At 46.8% G+C, this 12,452-nt stretch overlaps 1 protein-coding gene across 1 annotated transcript in view; it reads left to right on the top strand.

Moving 5' to 3' along the window:
* The window catches only part of LOC126539837 (monocarboxylate transporter 13-like), a 465,405-nt gene extending 460,009 nt beyond the window's left edge, over window positions 1-5,396 (top strand). The window contains exon 8 of the mRNA XM_072286220.1: window positions 4,986-5,396. Within this exon, the coding sequence (XP_072142321.1) occupies window positions 4,986-5,149 (164 nt within the window). The 3' untranslated portion in view covers window positions 5,150-5,396. The remainder of the gene's footprint in view (window positions 1-4,985) is intronic.
* Window positions 5,397-12,452: the final 7,056 nt, after the last annotated feature.

The raw sequence follows: 12,452 nt of genomic DNA, 5'->3' as shown, positions 1-12,452 counted from the left end.
GCCGCTGCCAGTGAAGCTTCAAGGTGCCAGCATCCCCTTTTATCCGGAGCTGCTCCTAGTGGGCGTCACGGCTGCTGTCGATCGCAGATCACGATGTCCGATGGGAAGATGTGCGCAGTCGCACGGCTTTGGTCAACGCAGAATTGTTGTCAGCTCGATTGTAGGCATCTGTAAGGACCAAAATACGACACGCAAGCGCAAGCCTTGTGTCTCCAATGCCGCCGCCGCTGCCAGTGAAGCTTCAAGGTGCCAGCATCCCCTTTTATGCGGAGCTGCTCCTAGTGGGCGTCACGGCTGCTGTCGATCGCAGATCACGATGTCCGATGGGAAGATGTGCGCAGTCGCACGGCTTTGGTCAACGCAGAATTCTTGTCAGCTCGATTGTAGGCATCTGTAAGGACCAAAATACGACACGCAAGCGCAAGCCGTGTGTTTCCAATGCTGCCGCCGCTGCCAGTGAAGCTTCAAGGTGCCAGCATCCCCTTTTATCCGGAGCTGCTCCTAGTGGGCGTCACGGCTGCTGTCGATCGCAGATCACGATGTCCGATGGGAAGATGTGCGCAGTCGCACGGCTTTGGTCAACGGAGAATTGTTGTCAGCTCGATTGTAGGCATCTGTAAGGACCAAAATACGACACGCAAGCGCAAGCCTTGTGTCTCCAATGCCGCCGCCGCTGCCAGTGAAGCTTCAAGGTTCCAGCATCCCCTTTTATCCGGAGCTGCTCCTAGTGGGCGTCACGGCTGCTGTCGATCGCAGATCACGATGTCCGATGGGAAGATGTGCGCAGTCGCACGGCTTTGGTCAACGCAGAATTGTTGTCAGCTCGATTGTAGGCATCTGTAAGGACCAAAATACGACACGCAAGCGCAAGCCGTGTGTTTCCAATGCTGCCGCCGCTGCCAGTGAAGCTTCAAGGTTCCAGCATCCCCTTTTATCCGGAGCTGCTCCTAGTGGGCGTCACGGCTGCTGTCGATCGCAGATCACGATGTCCGATGGGAAGATGTGCGCAGTCGCACGGCTTTGGTCAACGCAGAATTGTTGTCAGCTCGATTGTAGGCATCTGTAAGGACCAAAATACGACACGCAAGCGCAAGCCGTGTGTTTCCAATGCTGCCGCCGCTGCCAGTGAAGCTTCAAGGTGCCAGCATCCCCTTTTATCCGGAGCTGCTCCTAGTGGGCGTCACGGCTGCTGTCGATCGCAGATCACGATGTCCGATGGGAAGATGTGCGCAGTCGCACGGCTTTGGTCAACGCAGAATTGTTGTCAGCTCGATTGTAGGCATCTGTAAGGACCAAAATACGACACGCAAGCGCAAGCCGTGTGTTTCCAATGCTGCCGCCGCTGCCAGTGAAGCTTCAAGGTTCCAGCATCCCCTTTTATCCGGAGCTGCTCCTAGTGGGCGTCACGGCTGCTGTCGATCGCAGATCACGATGTCCGATGGGAAGATGTGCGCAGTCGCACGGCTTTGGTCAACGCAGAATTGTTGTCAGCTCGATTGTAGGCATTTGTAAGGACCAAAATACGACACGCAAGCGCAAGCCTTGTGTCTCCAATGCCGCCGCCGCTGCCAGTGAAGCTTCAAGGTGCCAGCATCCCCTTTTATGCGGAGCTGCTCCTAGTGGGCGTCACGGCTGCTGTCGATCGCAGATCACGATGTCCGATGGGAAGATGTGCGCAGTCGCACGGCTTTGGTCAACGCAGAATTGTTGTCAGCTCGATTGTAGGCATCTGTAAGGACCAAAATACGACACGCAAGCGTAAGCCGTGTGTCTCCAATGCTGCCGCCGCTGCCAGTGGCCGAATTTAGCCGAATCATCCAAACAGCCACATTAACAAAAGGCATTACAATAAAGGTAGTGAAATCCTTTTTATGGCTCGAAGTTCATTAGAATTTAAAGTCGGGGGTATTGCAGAATAAAATCACGACCGGATACGACGCGCCGTCGTGGGGTGCTCAGGATAAATTTTCAGTGCCTGGGTTTATTTAATGGGCAGCCAGGGTACGGTGCAAGAGCAATGTTGCGTTCCGACAAGAGCGGAATGTGGCCGCCACGGGCGGGGCTGAACCCGCGACCTCTAGCTCACCAACTTAACATGGGTACAGGGATACCGCGGTGGAACTTCTTTTCCGCGACTTAATGCAGTATTGCGATTACTATCATGTAATCTGAAGTAAGTAGCCCAAAACCACAAAACTGTCGTTGGCGCTGACAAAGTCGTCGGATCAGATATCTCGAAGGGCCCAGCGCAAGTCATCATCCCTGCAAGACCAGTGGCTGCCGTCACTGTTGTGGCCAAGAAAACCAGTAGTGTCATCCGCTGAACTTCTTGGATTTTAAAGTTTATATTAACTGCTGCGCACATGGTGGGGCGCCGCTAGGGATCGAAAGTGACATGCTTTCGCGCTCAGACTATGCGAGATTTCCTTCCATAGCCATGAATAGTTTCTCGCTGAGACTCTCTTGTGGTTTCACATAAAATGTCGCATTAAACGAGTTCAAATTGCCAAAAGTCTACTACATATGGAAAAACACAGACCCAGAGAGCCTGTGGCTATTGTTGTTACAAAGAGGACGTGACTCGGTTGCACCGTACATGGTGCAGAACTTTAGTGGCACTGTGCAAGTCACGAAAAGTAATTGCTTATTGGGCGAACCTGTGCCCAGCATAACACTTAGCACAATGATAGTAGCGGGCTCCGTCGTCAATCGTCAAGATCTGATCTAGGGGTCAGCACCCGTTACTCGTCAAAGCTTCCCGCCCAATCGCTGGTGCTCCCGTGCCTCTTGAAAGTAGAACGCTTTTCGCTTCGCGCAAACAATATTATCGCACAACGTTTGGCGGCAGCATAGGACACAGGCGAAATCAAAGATAACTTTCCAGAAAATTCTGATGCACGCAGGCGTGTCTAGCGCTGAGCGGTACCATTGGGTCCGTAGCGGGTGAAGTGCGGTCCCCAGAAAACAGTTCAACGATCGATACACAATGTACGCGCTACAGTATGAACGAGTGCAATGGATTCATTCTCCATTATCCACCACTCATTATGATTTACTAATTTATTTTGAAATACTGCAGCCCCATGCATGGCTGTTGCAGGAGCGGAGTGCTGCAAATACAGGAAACTGACCTAAAATGTAGTTGAACATAAGGGAAAAAAAGGACAGCACTGTAATCACACTTGTGCTTTAACAAAATCTGACAGTGCCAATTCATCAACAGAATTGGGCAACTCCTCCCAGCATTCGACAACTCTTGGGAAATAACTGTGTTTGAACATGTTAGTGCTCGCGAACAAAGGCCTTAGGTCGAGGTTCTGACAACGTTTAGAACGACATAAAGCTGAGCTAGTTGGTAAGGATTCTTTATGCACAACAAGAGGTGAGGTGTGCAGACAGGACACAAGAGTAGAGAAGTGGTGTTCGTGTTGGTCCACTTCTCTACTCTTGTGTCCTGCCTGCACGCCTCACCTCTTTTCTGACAGCGTCTAGTTGGAAAAGCACCTGGAAAGCCTATTTAGCGCCATCGAACAAGGACAGAAGGAAAGCGACACCCCAATGCGCATTGTGGTGTCGTCTCCCTTCTGTCCTTGTTTGCTGTCGCTAAATTTACTTTCCAAGTCAGTTCACCAACACGCCCAAATGGCAATGCGGCAAAGCACTGACAGGCGCGATATAATCATCAGCGGATAGTCGACAAAACGAGTGAATAAATAAATGGAATGGCTTCATGGAATGCATTCAAGAGATAAATTCAACGAATTCATTGCGGACGAGTGCAAAAAATCCCGATTGTAGCGATGACAAATAAAACGAATAGCCCTGTGTTGTGCCGATTCAATTTCTCTTAAGGTCGCGCACTTTATGTACGTTCGAGACGCATGAAACGTACATTACCACAGGGCGAATGAGTGTTTTATACATGAGTGATTTACTTTATTCTAACAATTTAGATAACGTTCAACTTAAGTAGCTTAATTTTCTTAATGCTTTAGTTGTAATGTGATCAATATGCCGTGACCACTGCATGTTGTGTGCGAAGATGATTCCAAGGTATTTGTACACATGTGGCCGGGAAACGATTGGGCTGTTGAAAGCGTAGACTTGCTGTGAAGAAAAAAAGATTTTCGTAAATGGCCCTACATCGGCTTTTAAAAGTTAATGCACATCTTCCAATCCGTACACCAGGTGCAATATCTGGTGATCACTAGGAGAAGCAATTACCTGGTATTGGACACTGTCATCGCCATACAGACGTACTTTTCTCTTAATATTGGCGGGAAGGCCATTTATAAATATTAAAAATAACAAGGCTCCCAGAACAGAGCCCTGCGGCACACCTACTATTACATTTACACTTGAGGACGAAGTAGAATTCCATAAAACGGATTGAGAGCTAGAGTTAAGAAAGCTAGCTATCCAGTCGATAAGTCGAGGATTAGTTAAAATTACGTTTAGTTTACTTAGTAGCTTCTACATAACCGTGTCGAAATCTTTGCAAAAGCCTACATATACCACATCAATGTCATTGCCACTGTCAAGATTGCTAGTATTGTCATAAGAAAATTCCACCAGTTGTGTTGTATTGAAACCACGACGAGACGCACGCTGTATGTCGGAGATTCGATTCAAAGTATTCTTGTGCACGATGTGCTCCAACAGCTTACCGGGATTGGAGGCAAGCGATATTCATGTAGGTCTATAGTTTGAAAAATAGCGCTTTTCACTAGATTTATGCCGAGACAGGAGCTTGGCTGGCTGCCAACACCGGCGGACGATGCCCCAAGCCAGGAAATTGGGAGAAATGACCGCCAACTAAGGCACATTGGAGAGAGTGTCGTATTATGATGTAATCATAAGACTCTGCTAGAGTGGTGACTGCGCGCAAAGCGTCATACGCGCTAACAGAGTGCGGCCTGTCGGTACATGTTGAATCGAGAAAGCGTTTTATGTCATAAGCGCAGCGAGTGCTCATGTCCTCGCAGGCTGGGTACACGACGTGAGTGGCTCGTACGCTCCGGGCTTCATCCTCGCCGGCGTCTCCATGTACGCTGCCGGCGTGGTGCTCATTGGCGTGCCCTACCTGCAGAGCCGGAAGGCGAGGCGGCGCCACCGTTCGCGCGCCGACGACCGGGCCGCCACGGTCTGACGGGCCTGCAGCTCTGGTCGCCCTCGGTGTGTGTGTGCCTCCTAAAGTGACCATATCAGACCACCTCGTGAGCTTAGAGAAGCAAGCGCAGGCTCCTGCAGGAAATCGTGCCCGTAGTTATTGCCGCCCATAGATTCCGCAACAAAGCGCGAACGCACTTCAACGCCCGCCTCTTACGGATACTTGGCAAATTTCAAAATCCTGTTATCGCAATGACGATTACGTTACGAGCAATTGTAGCAAAGTGGCTGCAACAATGTGAACACTTTTCCCATACCATTTGGTGTTGTGTTGTTGTTGGTGTTTCATTGTACATAAAGATGTACAATGAAAACACGCTGGTCTTCTTTTCTAAAGATCATATTAGGCTCACACTGGTCAAGGTCACAGGGTGTGTGCTATGATAGAGGTGACAATATCTCATCGTCATCATCATCATCATCATCAACAACCTATTTTTATGTGCACAGCACGACGAGCGCCCCTCTCAGTGGTCTCGAAGTTCTAAACTGATTCCCACTTGCACCTGGAAATTTCCTCATTTCATCACCTCACCTTTTCAGACGTCTTAGACTGTGCTTCTCTTCCCTTAGCGCCCGTTCTGTAACTCTTAATACTTGACCGGTTATCTAAGTTGGCGTTGAAGCGAGACGCAGTCCGAAGGTCGATTCGCTCGCTGCTGTCGCTATTCTTGACGCCACCATTTTCACAGTGATGGTCCACGGTGACCAAGTGATACCTGTTTTTGTCTTTCTGTGCACGCGTGACACTACCATTCTTATTTAGTGTGTGTCCTAAAATGTATTTCAGTCTACAACTTTACATGGCCGGTAAAACTGCTATACTCACTTTCTATAGCTGTGTTATTTGCCATCGCAATTGATGCTTCACCTTTCGCGCTAAACTGCGATGTTCTTTATCCTATTGTCAAGTAGAATATCGGAAATTGGAGTTTGCTCTCTAATTCACACCACTCTATTTCCGTCTCTTAAAGTAACGTTTTCGTTACGTCGCTCAGTGCGCGCTGGTTCTCGAGCTTATGAACCTGCAAGTTTCTGCCCCATGTGGTAGCACTAGTAGAGTAAACACTTTTTCTTCAATGAGAGCGGTACGCTCCCTATCGCGATTTCGTATTGCCAGCCATATAATCCACTTTTACCCTTCTGTAAATTTCCTTCTCATGAACTGGGTCCCCTGTGAGACCTGGATAAACGTACCCCTGCACAGATACTAAAGGCTGGCTGGCAATAATGAAGTCGTGCTCATTTTGCCGGCTGTTGAATGTAGCCATTATCTTCGGCATATTAATATTCAACCCAACTTTACATTCCTCGGTTACGGTCCTCACTTATTTCTTGCAATTTATCCGGACTGTTGCTCAACAGGATCATGTCATCTGTAAAACGAAGGTTGTTGAGATATTCGCAGTTGATTCTTACTCCTGCGCCTTCCATCCTAGTCTAATAGCTTGAATATCTCTTATAACCAGGCAATGAATGGCATTGTAGATATTGTGTCTCTCTGCCTGGCCCATTTACTGATAGGCAAGTTTCTACTTTTCTTGTAAAGAAACGAGGTAGCTATAGAACCTTAGTAGATATTTCACATACAGTCATAACTCGACCTAACGAAACCCCATTTTACGGAATTCGCGATCTATGACGAACTTATTATTCCCCAGCAGGTACCTAATAGTGTTCAATTTTGTCATCCAGCCGAATTAAGAAAAGTAACTTGGTCACGAAACCAGATTTAATGAAGCTTTCCCTGAATAATTAAGTGAAAATACTGGTGATATCGTTCTAATTTCGACACAACGGGTTTTCCTTCGAGCGTGCTAACGTGTCTAAAGCTATCACGATAAAGCACTTAGTCGCCTTAGTCACGGCCCTTGCTTTATTTTGACGAAGCTCATCGACGGAACAGACTCGGAGGGTGCTAAGGGCGGCGGTGGTTTCTTTCGTTATTTCATGGTGTATGCGACAGGTGTCATATAACGTCTCGCAACTTGCTCGGCCTGCTCGCACAATCACCGCATTCCTTCTCCGCGTCTTTGCTATCGGCAGCCTTTCATGTCTTCACATAACCTCCTACGAAGCCTGCATCGCCCTGACATAAAGCCTCCCAAGACGAAAATGAAAATGGTTTACCTCGAAGAAAAGGTGGACATAATTCACGCTGTCGCAAGTGGACACAAGGAATCCGACGGGGCCGCCGAACATGGCGTCCCGGCCAGCACTCTTTCAACCATCTTGAGGAAAGGACGCCATCATTCGTGGCGCTTCCTCCGGAAACGTATCCAAGAAAAGGAAGCTTGAAGACCACGCCATACGAAAAGCTGGAGGACGCCGTCTTTACATGGTTTATGGATATGCGAACGAAGTACATTCCACTGATCGGGAAATGGTCCAATAGCAAGCACATCGTTTCGCCTGCTTTCTCGGGCACCAAGAATCCAAAAAAAGTGAGGTGCACAGACAGGACACAAGAGAAGTGGACAACACCAACGCCGACTATCAACTGAAAGGAGCACTGAGGTGAAAAGAAGAAAGAAGACACCAAACTCATCGGCGCAAACTGAGAGATAGATGTTAAGGCATTAATCTCTTCCTTATGTAAAGTAATCGAAGGCTGACTCACGCACGCACTTCCACCTTTATAGATTTGCCATGCCTCTAGCTTAAGACGCGTATCTTCACTCTTGTGACTGTACAACATCGCGCATTCATCTAACTCTGGCGTGCAGTTACAATCTTGGCAATGTAGGGATCCACCGGTTGATGACCTTTTATGTTCCGTTAGCCTCTGATTGATACACCGTTCAGTTTGCCCTACGAAGAACTGGCCACAGCGAAAGGGAACTTTACATACCACACCCATACGACAGTTAGTAAAAGAGTTGTTCTTATTGTGCTTCACACGACAAATATCGTTCTTTCTTTGCCTTTTACCTGCTCCTTTTTCCTCTGCACGGCAGTGCATATCTTACCTAGCTTACTGGGGCAGTGAAAGCAACATTAACATCATATCTACTTACAACTTTATTAAGCCTGTGCGATACTCAATGAATGTACGGTATAGCCACTACTCCTTTTTTGCTAATACTGCTTTCTGTAATCCCGTCTCTTCCCCTCGAAATCGACTTCTGTAGGTGTTCACCACAGTTGCGACTGCAGCGCTAGGATAACCTGCTTCTTTTAGGCGCCGGACCTGTGCATTAAAACTGGCGCTCATTTTGTGCATGCAGGATCTGGGGAGCGACGACTTAAGGCACGACATGGCAATTCCGTTTTTTACTACTTTGCAATGTTTGGATTGAAAATTTAACAACGGCTTCGAACATCATGGGGAGCACTGCCAACAAACGTGATTTTGTTCGAAGACCAAGGAAATGTGTAGAAACTAAATCACGCTTCGCTGAGCAAATTTCTTGATGAACTTTAATCGTCCTCCATAAGATCCTGTATGCACAAAATGAGCGCCAGTTTTAATGCACAGGTCCGGCGCCTATTAGAAGCAGGTTATCCTAGCGCAGCAGTGGCCACTGTGGCTGAACGCCTAAAGGAGTCGGTTTCGAGGGGGCCGGGCGTGATTACAGAAGGCAGTAATAGCAGAAAAAGAGTAGCGGCTATTCCGTACATTCATTCGGTATCGCACAGGCTTAAAAAAGTTGCAAGTAGATGTGATGTTAATGTTCTTTTCACTGCTCCCAATAAGCTAGGTAAGATATGCGCTGCCGTGCAGAAGAAAAAGGAGCAGGTTAAAGGCAAGAAAAGAACAGATATTGGTCCTGTGATGCACAATAAGAGCAACAGTTTTACTGACTGTCGTATGGGTGTGGTATGTAAAGTTCCCTTTCGCTGTGGCCAGTTCTTCGTAGGGCAAACGGGACAGTGTATCAACCAGAGGCTAACGGAACGTAAAAGGTCATCAACCGGTGGATCGCCCTCTAATCTTTACCTACATTGCCAAGATTGTAACTGCACGCCAGAGTTAGACGAATGCGCGATATTGCACAGGCACAAGAATGAAGATACGCGTCTTATGGTAGAGGTATGGCATATCTATAAAGGTGAAAAGGCGTGCGTTAGTCAGCCTTCGATTACTTTACATAAGGAAGAGATTAAGTGCCTTAACAGCGACCTCTCACGTAGACCGGCACATGTACCCGACTGACACATGGTGATACCATTCCAGAGCTGATACCATTCCATGCGCAGATGAGTTTTGTTGATAGTCGGCGTTCGTGTTGTCCACTTCTCTTCTCTTGTGTCCTGTCTGCACGCCTCACCTTTCTCGCATAATGAATCCTTACCAACTAGCTCAGCTTTCTGTTGTTCTAAGAATTAAAAATTAAATTATGGGGTTTTACGTGCCAAAACCACTTTCTGATTATGAGGCACGCCGTAGTGGAGGACTCCGGAAATTTCGACCACCTGGGGTTCTTTAACGTGAACCTAAATCTAAGTACACGGGTGTTTTCGCATTTCGCCCCCATCGAAATACGGCCGCCGTGGCCGGGATTCAATCCCGCGACCTCGTGCTCAGCAGCCCAACACCATAGCCACTGAGCAACCACGGCGGGTGGTTCTAAGAATTCAAAGCGAGCCCAGGTTGGCTCGCACGGTTTAAAGAGTGATACAAGATTGTAGGAAGGGTATTAAGCAGCGAGTCCGGCAGCATCAACTGGGCGGAAGCCGGTGAGCGGTTGTTTGGGAACGTGCCCGAGATCGTAGCACGCCACGCCCCAGAAGGCATCTACAGTGCCAATGAGAGCGGCCTTCTTTTTTCAAATTCTGCCGAGGAAGAAGCTCTCTACAAAAGGGTAAACTTCACCGCGGTGGCAAACAGAGCTAACAATGACGCTCTTGCTGTGCGTTAACACGGATGGGAGCGACAAACGCGATGCAACCGGTGGGTGCACCCGAGCAGTCGGAACATGTGGACAATCCGCAAGACGTCGCAGCTCCACTCCAAGCCGTAGATCTCTCGAGGCGGTTTTCTGGGAGCCCACGACGGAACCGAGGACGCATTGCGAGCGCTGGTGGGAGAAGTGCCCGCTGCTTGTGAAGCGCACGCAGGCTAAGATAAGGAGCTTTTTACACTGCAAAATTCAACATTTCCAGTTCAGGAAATCGAGCTGTGTTTTGTTCTTTCTTTTGTTTTCACAAACAAGAAATTCGCGAGGCCGTCACGGACATTTCACACGCGCAGGCGCGGCTTAGCGGAAAATACAATGCCGCGATAGTTTTTGGCTATCGCTATGCAACAATTTTAGATTTCCAAGGACCCAACAATCTCCTTCTCGGCGTTACGAACCTACCGATTTAATGAAATTATTTGAGTGTGGTCATCGCTGCGTTAAATCGAATTTCAACTGTACTCACGCATATATACGTCTGAAGTTCCCCAAGGCAGTGTCCTGGGGCATTTGTAATATTTATTTATTTATTTGAGTGTGTTGGCTGATCTCGTACAGGATGGTAGTTCAATCAGACTTCATGGGATCATTGTGTGGCATTGAAAGAGGTATGCTGCACAGAGGACCACGTGTCCTTGCAATCGGTGATTCTCCCTATTGACAATGGCGTAAAATGTGCGGTATGGAGTAAAATGGAGAAAAGACGGCGCTTCTTTGCTGTACTAAAAAAAAAAGACTGTGCACATTCGCTTAATACTTTCGAAATCACACATGTCATGAAGGTAACCGATATAATCATCTTGGCGTAATATTAAACAAGAGAGTATCATGATTCATGCACTTTGCAAATACCTGTGCTTCAGCTTTTGAAAAATGATGTTTTTTAAGAAAAGAAAACGCGGAAGTGTTTTAGTAAGTGCAAAGATTTTAGTGTATAATTCCTGCGTCAGAATTACGTGAGAATATGCTTCAAGCCTGTGGGACCCACACACACCGAATAAATTTTGCAACTCAAGCATGTGCAATGAAAACAATTTTACAACTGCGCTAACAAACGACCACACAGAGAGAGCACACAAGTACTGCCCCTGTCCTGTGTGCTATTTCTCTGCGGTCCTTTGTTTGCACAGATATAAAACTGTTTGCTAATATGTGCCAACTCACCCAGCAAGAAGTCCTTCTAATGTACAATGGAATTCGGCAAAGCTTACTTTCGGAAAACTTTGCACAGATCATGAGGGCAAACAATATTGCCACATAGGAAACACTCAGGAAAATATATTGATTGATGCAGTTGTACAACAGTCTTTCAGGGAAGGTACTTAAAGATCTTCCAGCAGGCTCTTGATGTGGGCGAGTTGGTGTAACATACTTGAAGAAATAACAACACTACAATGACGCCGACTAAAAGAAGAACATGTACGATGGGCAGGCGCCGGTTCGTCTTGCATGTTCTTCTTTTAGTCCGCGTCTTTGTAGCACTGTCTTTTCTTCAAAGATCTTCTAGACTGTTGGATACCTTATACCAGCAGGAGAACAAGACGTGCAGCTAAACATTCACTGCCACCAATTTTCGTAAAAACCAATTCCTATCAGCACTCTTTCTTCCCGAGAACCACCAAAAATTGGAACAAAACCATACATTGCTTAAAAATATTTTTGTGCGCAAACAAACAAGGAAGAAGACGAGGTGCAACACAAGGACGAGCGCTCGTCCTTGTGTTGCTCCTCTTTTTCGTCTCGGTTTGTTTGCGCACAAAGGATTTTGAAAAATGAATCTTCCAACTAGGCCGACTCGCAGTTAAACCATCCATTGCATTTAAATCTAATAATTTTCTCCAAGAGCTACATTTCTTTTTAGTTAACGGAGGAAAAGTATTCTTTGTCTTTTCTTATGGCATATTTTTTCAGTCATGCACGTATTATGTTGTGTACTTTCCACTTTTGTTTTAGGTTCATATGTCTGATATTTCTACGTTTCTCTAAATGTATGCGTGTCACTCCTGCTAGGGGCATATGATTGACATGGAGTATGTATAAATAAAATTTCCCAAGATATTCACGTGTGCCTCCTGTACGGCATAATCACACAATGCTTCCGTGAGTGCTTGTATCTCTACTGAATCAAATGCCTTTTCATAATCTATGAAAGCTATATAGAGACATCGATTGTACCCTAATTACCGGATTGATGACGTAGACCTCATCTATTGTAGAATGTCGCTTTCTGAAGCCAGCCTGTTCTTTAGGTTGATTGAAGTAGATTGTTGCCCTGGTTGTATTAAAATTTGTCTTGGTGAATATCTGACACATCATTGAATGCCAACCTAATATTCATATGTACAATTCTTTAACCTCTCCCTCACTATTGATTAGTACAAG

The sequence above is a fragment of the Dermacentor andersoni genome, chromosome 2 (genome assembly GCF_023375885.2).
Source record: "Dermacentor andersoni chromosome 2, qqDerAnde1_hic_scaffold, whole genome shotgun sequence".
In the NCBI taxonomy this organism is placed as follows: domain Eukaryota; kingdom Metazoa; phylum Arthropoda; class Arachnida; order Ixodida; family Ixodidae; genus Dermacentor; species Dermacentor andersoni.
Note: the sequence above shows the minus strand (reverse complement) of the source record. Positions and strands in the feature narration are given on the sequence as shown.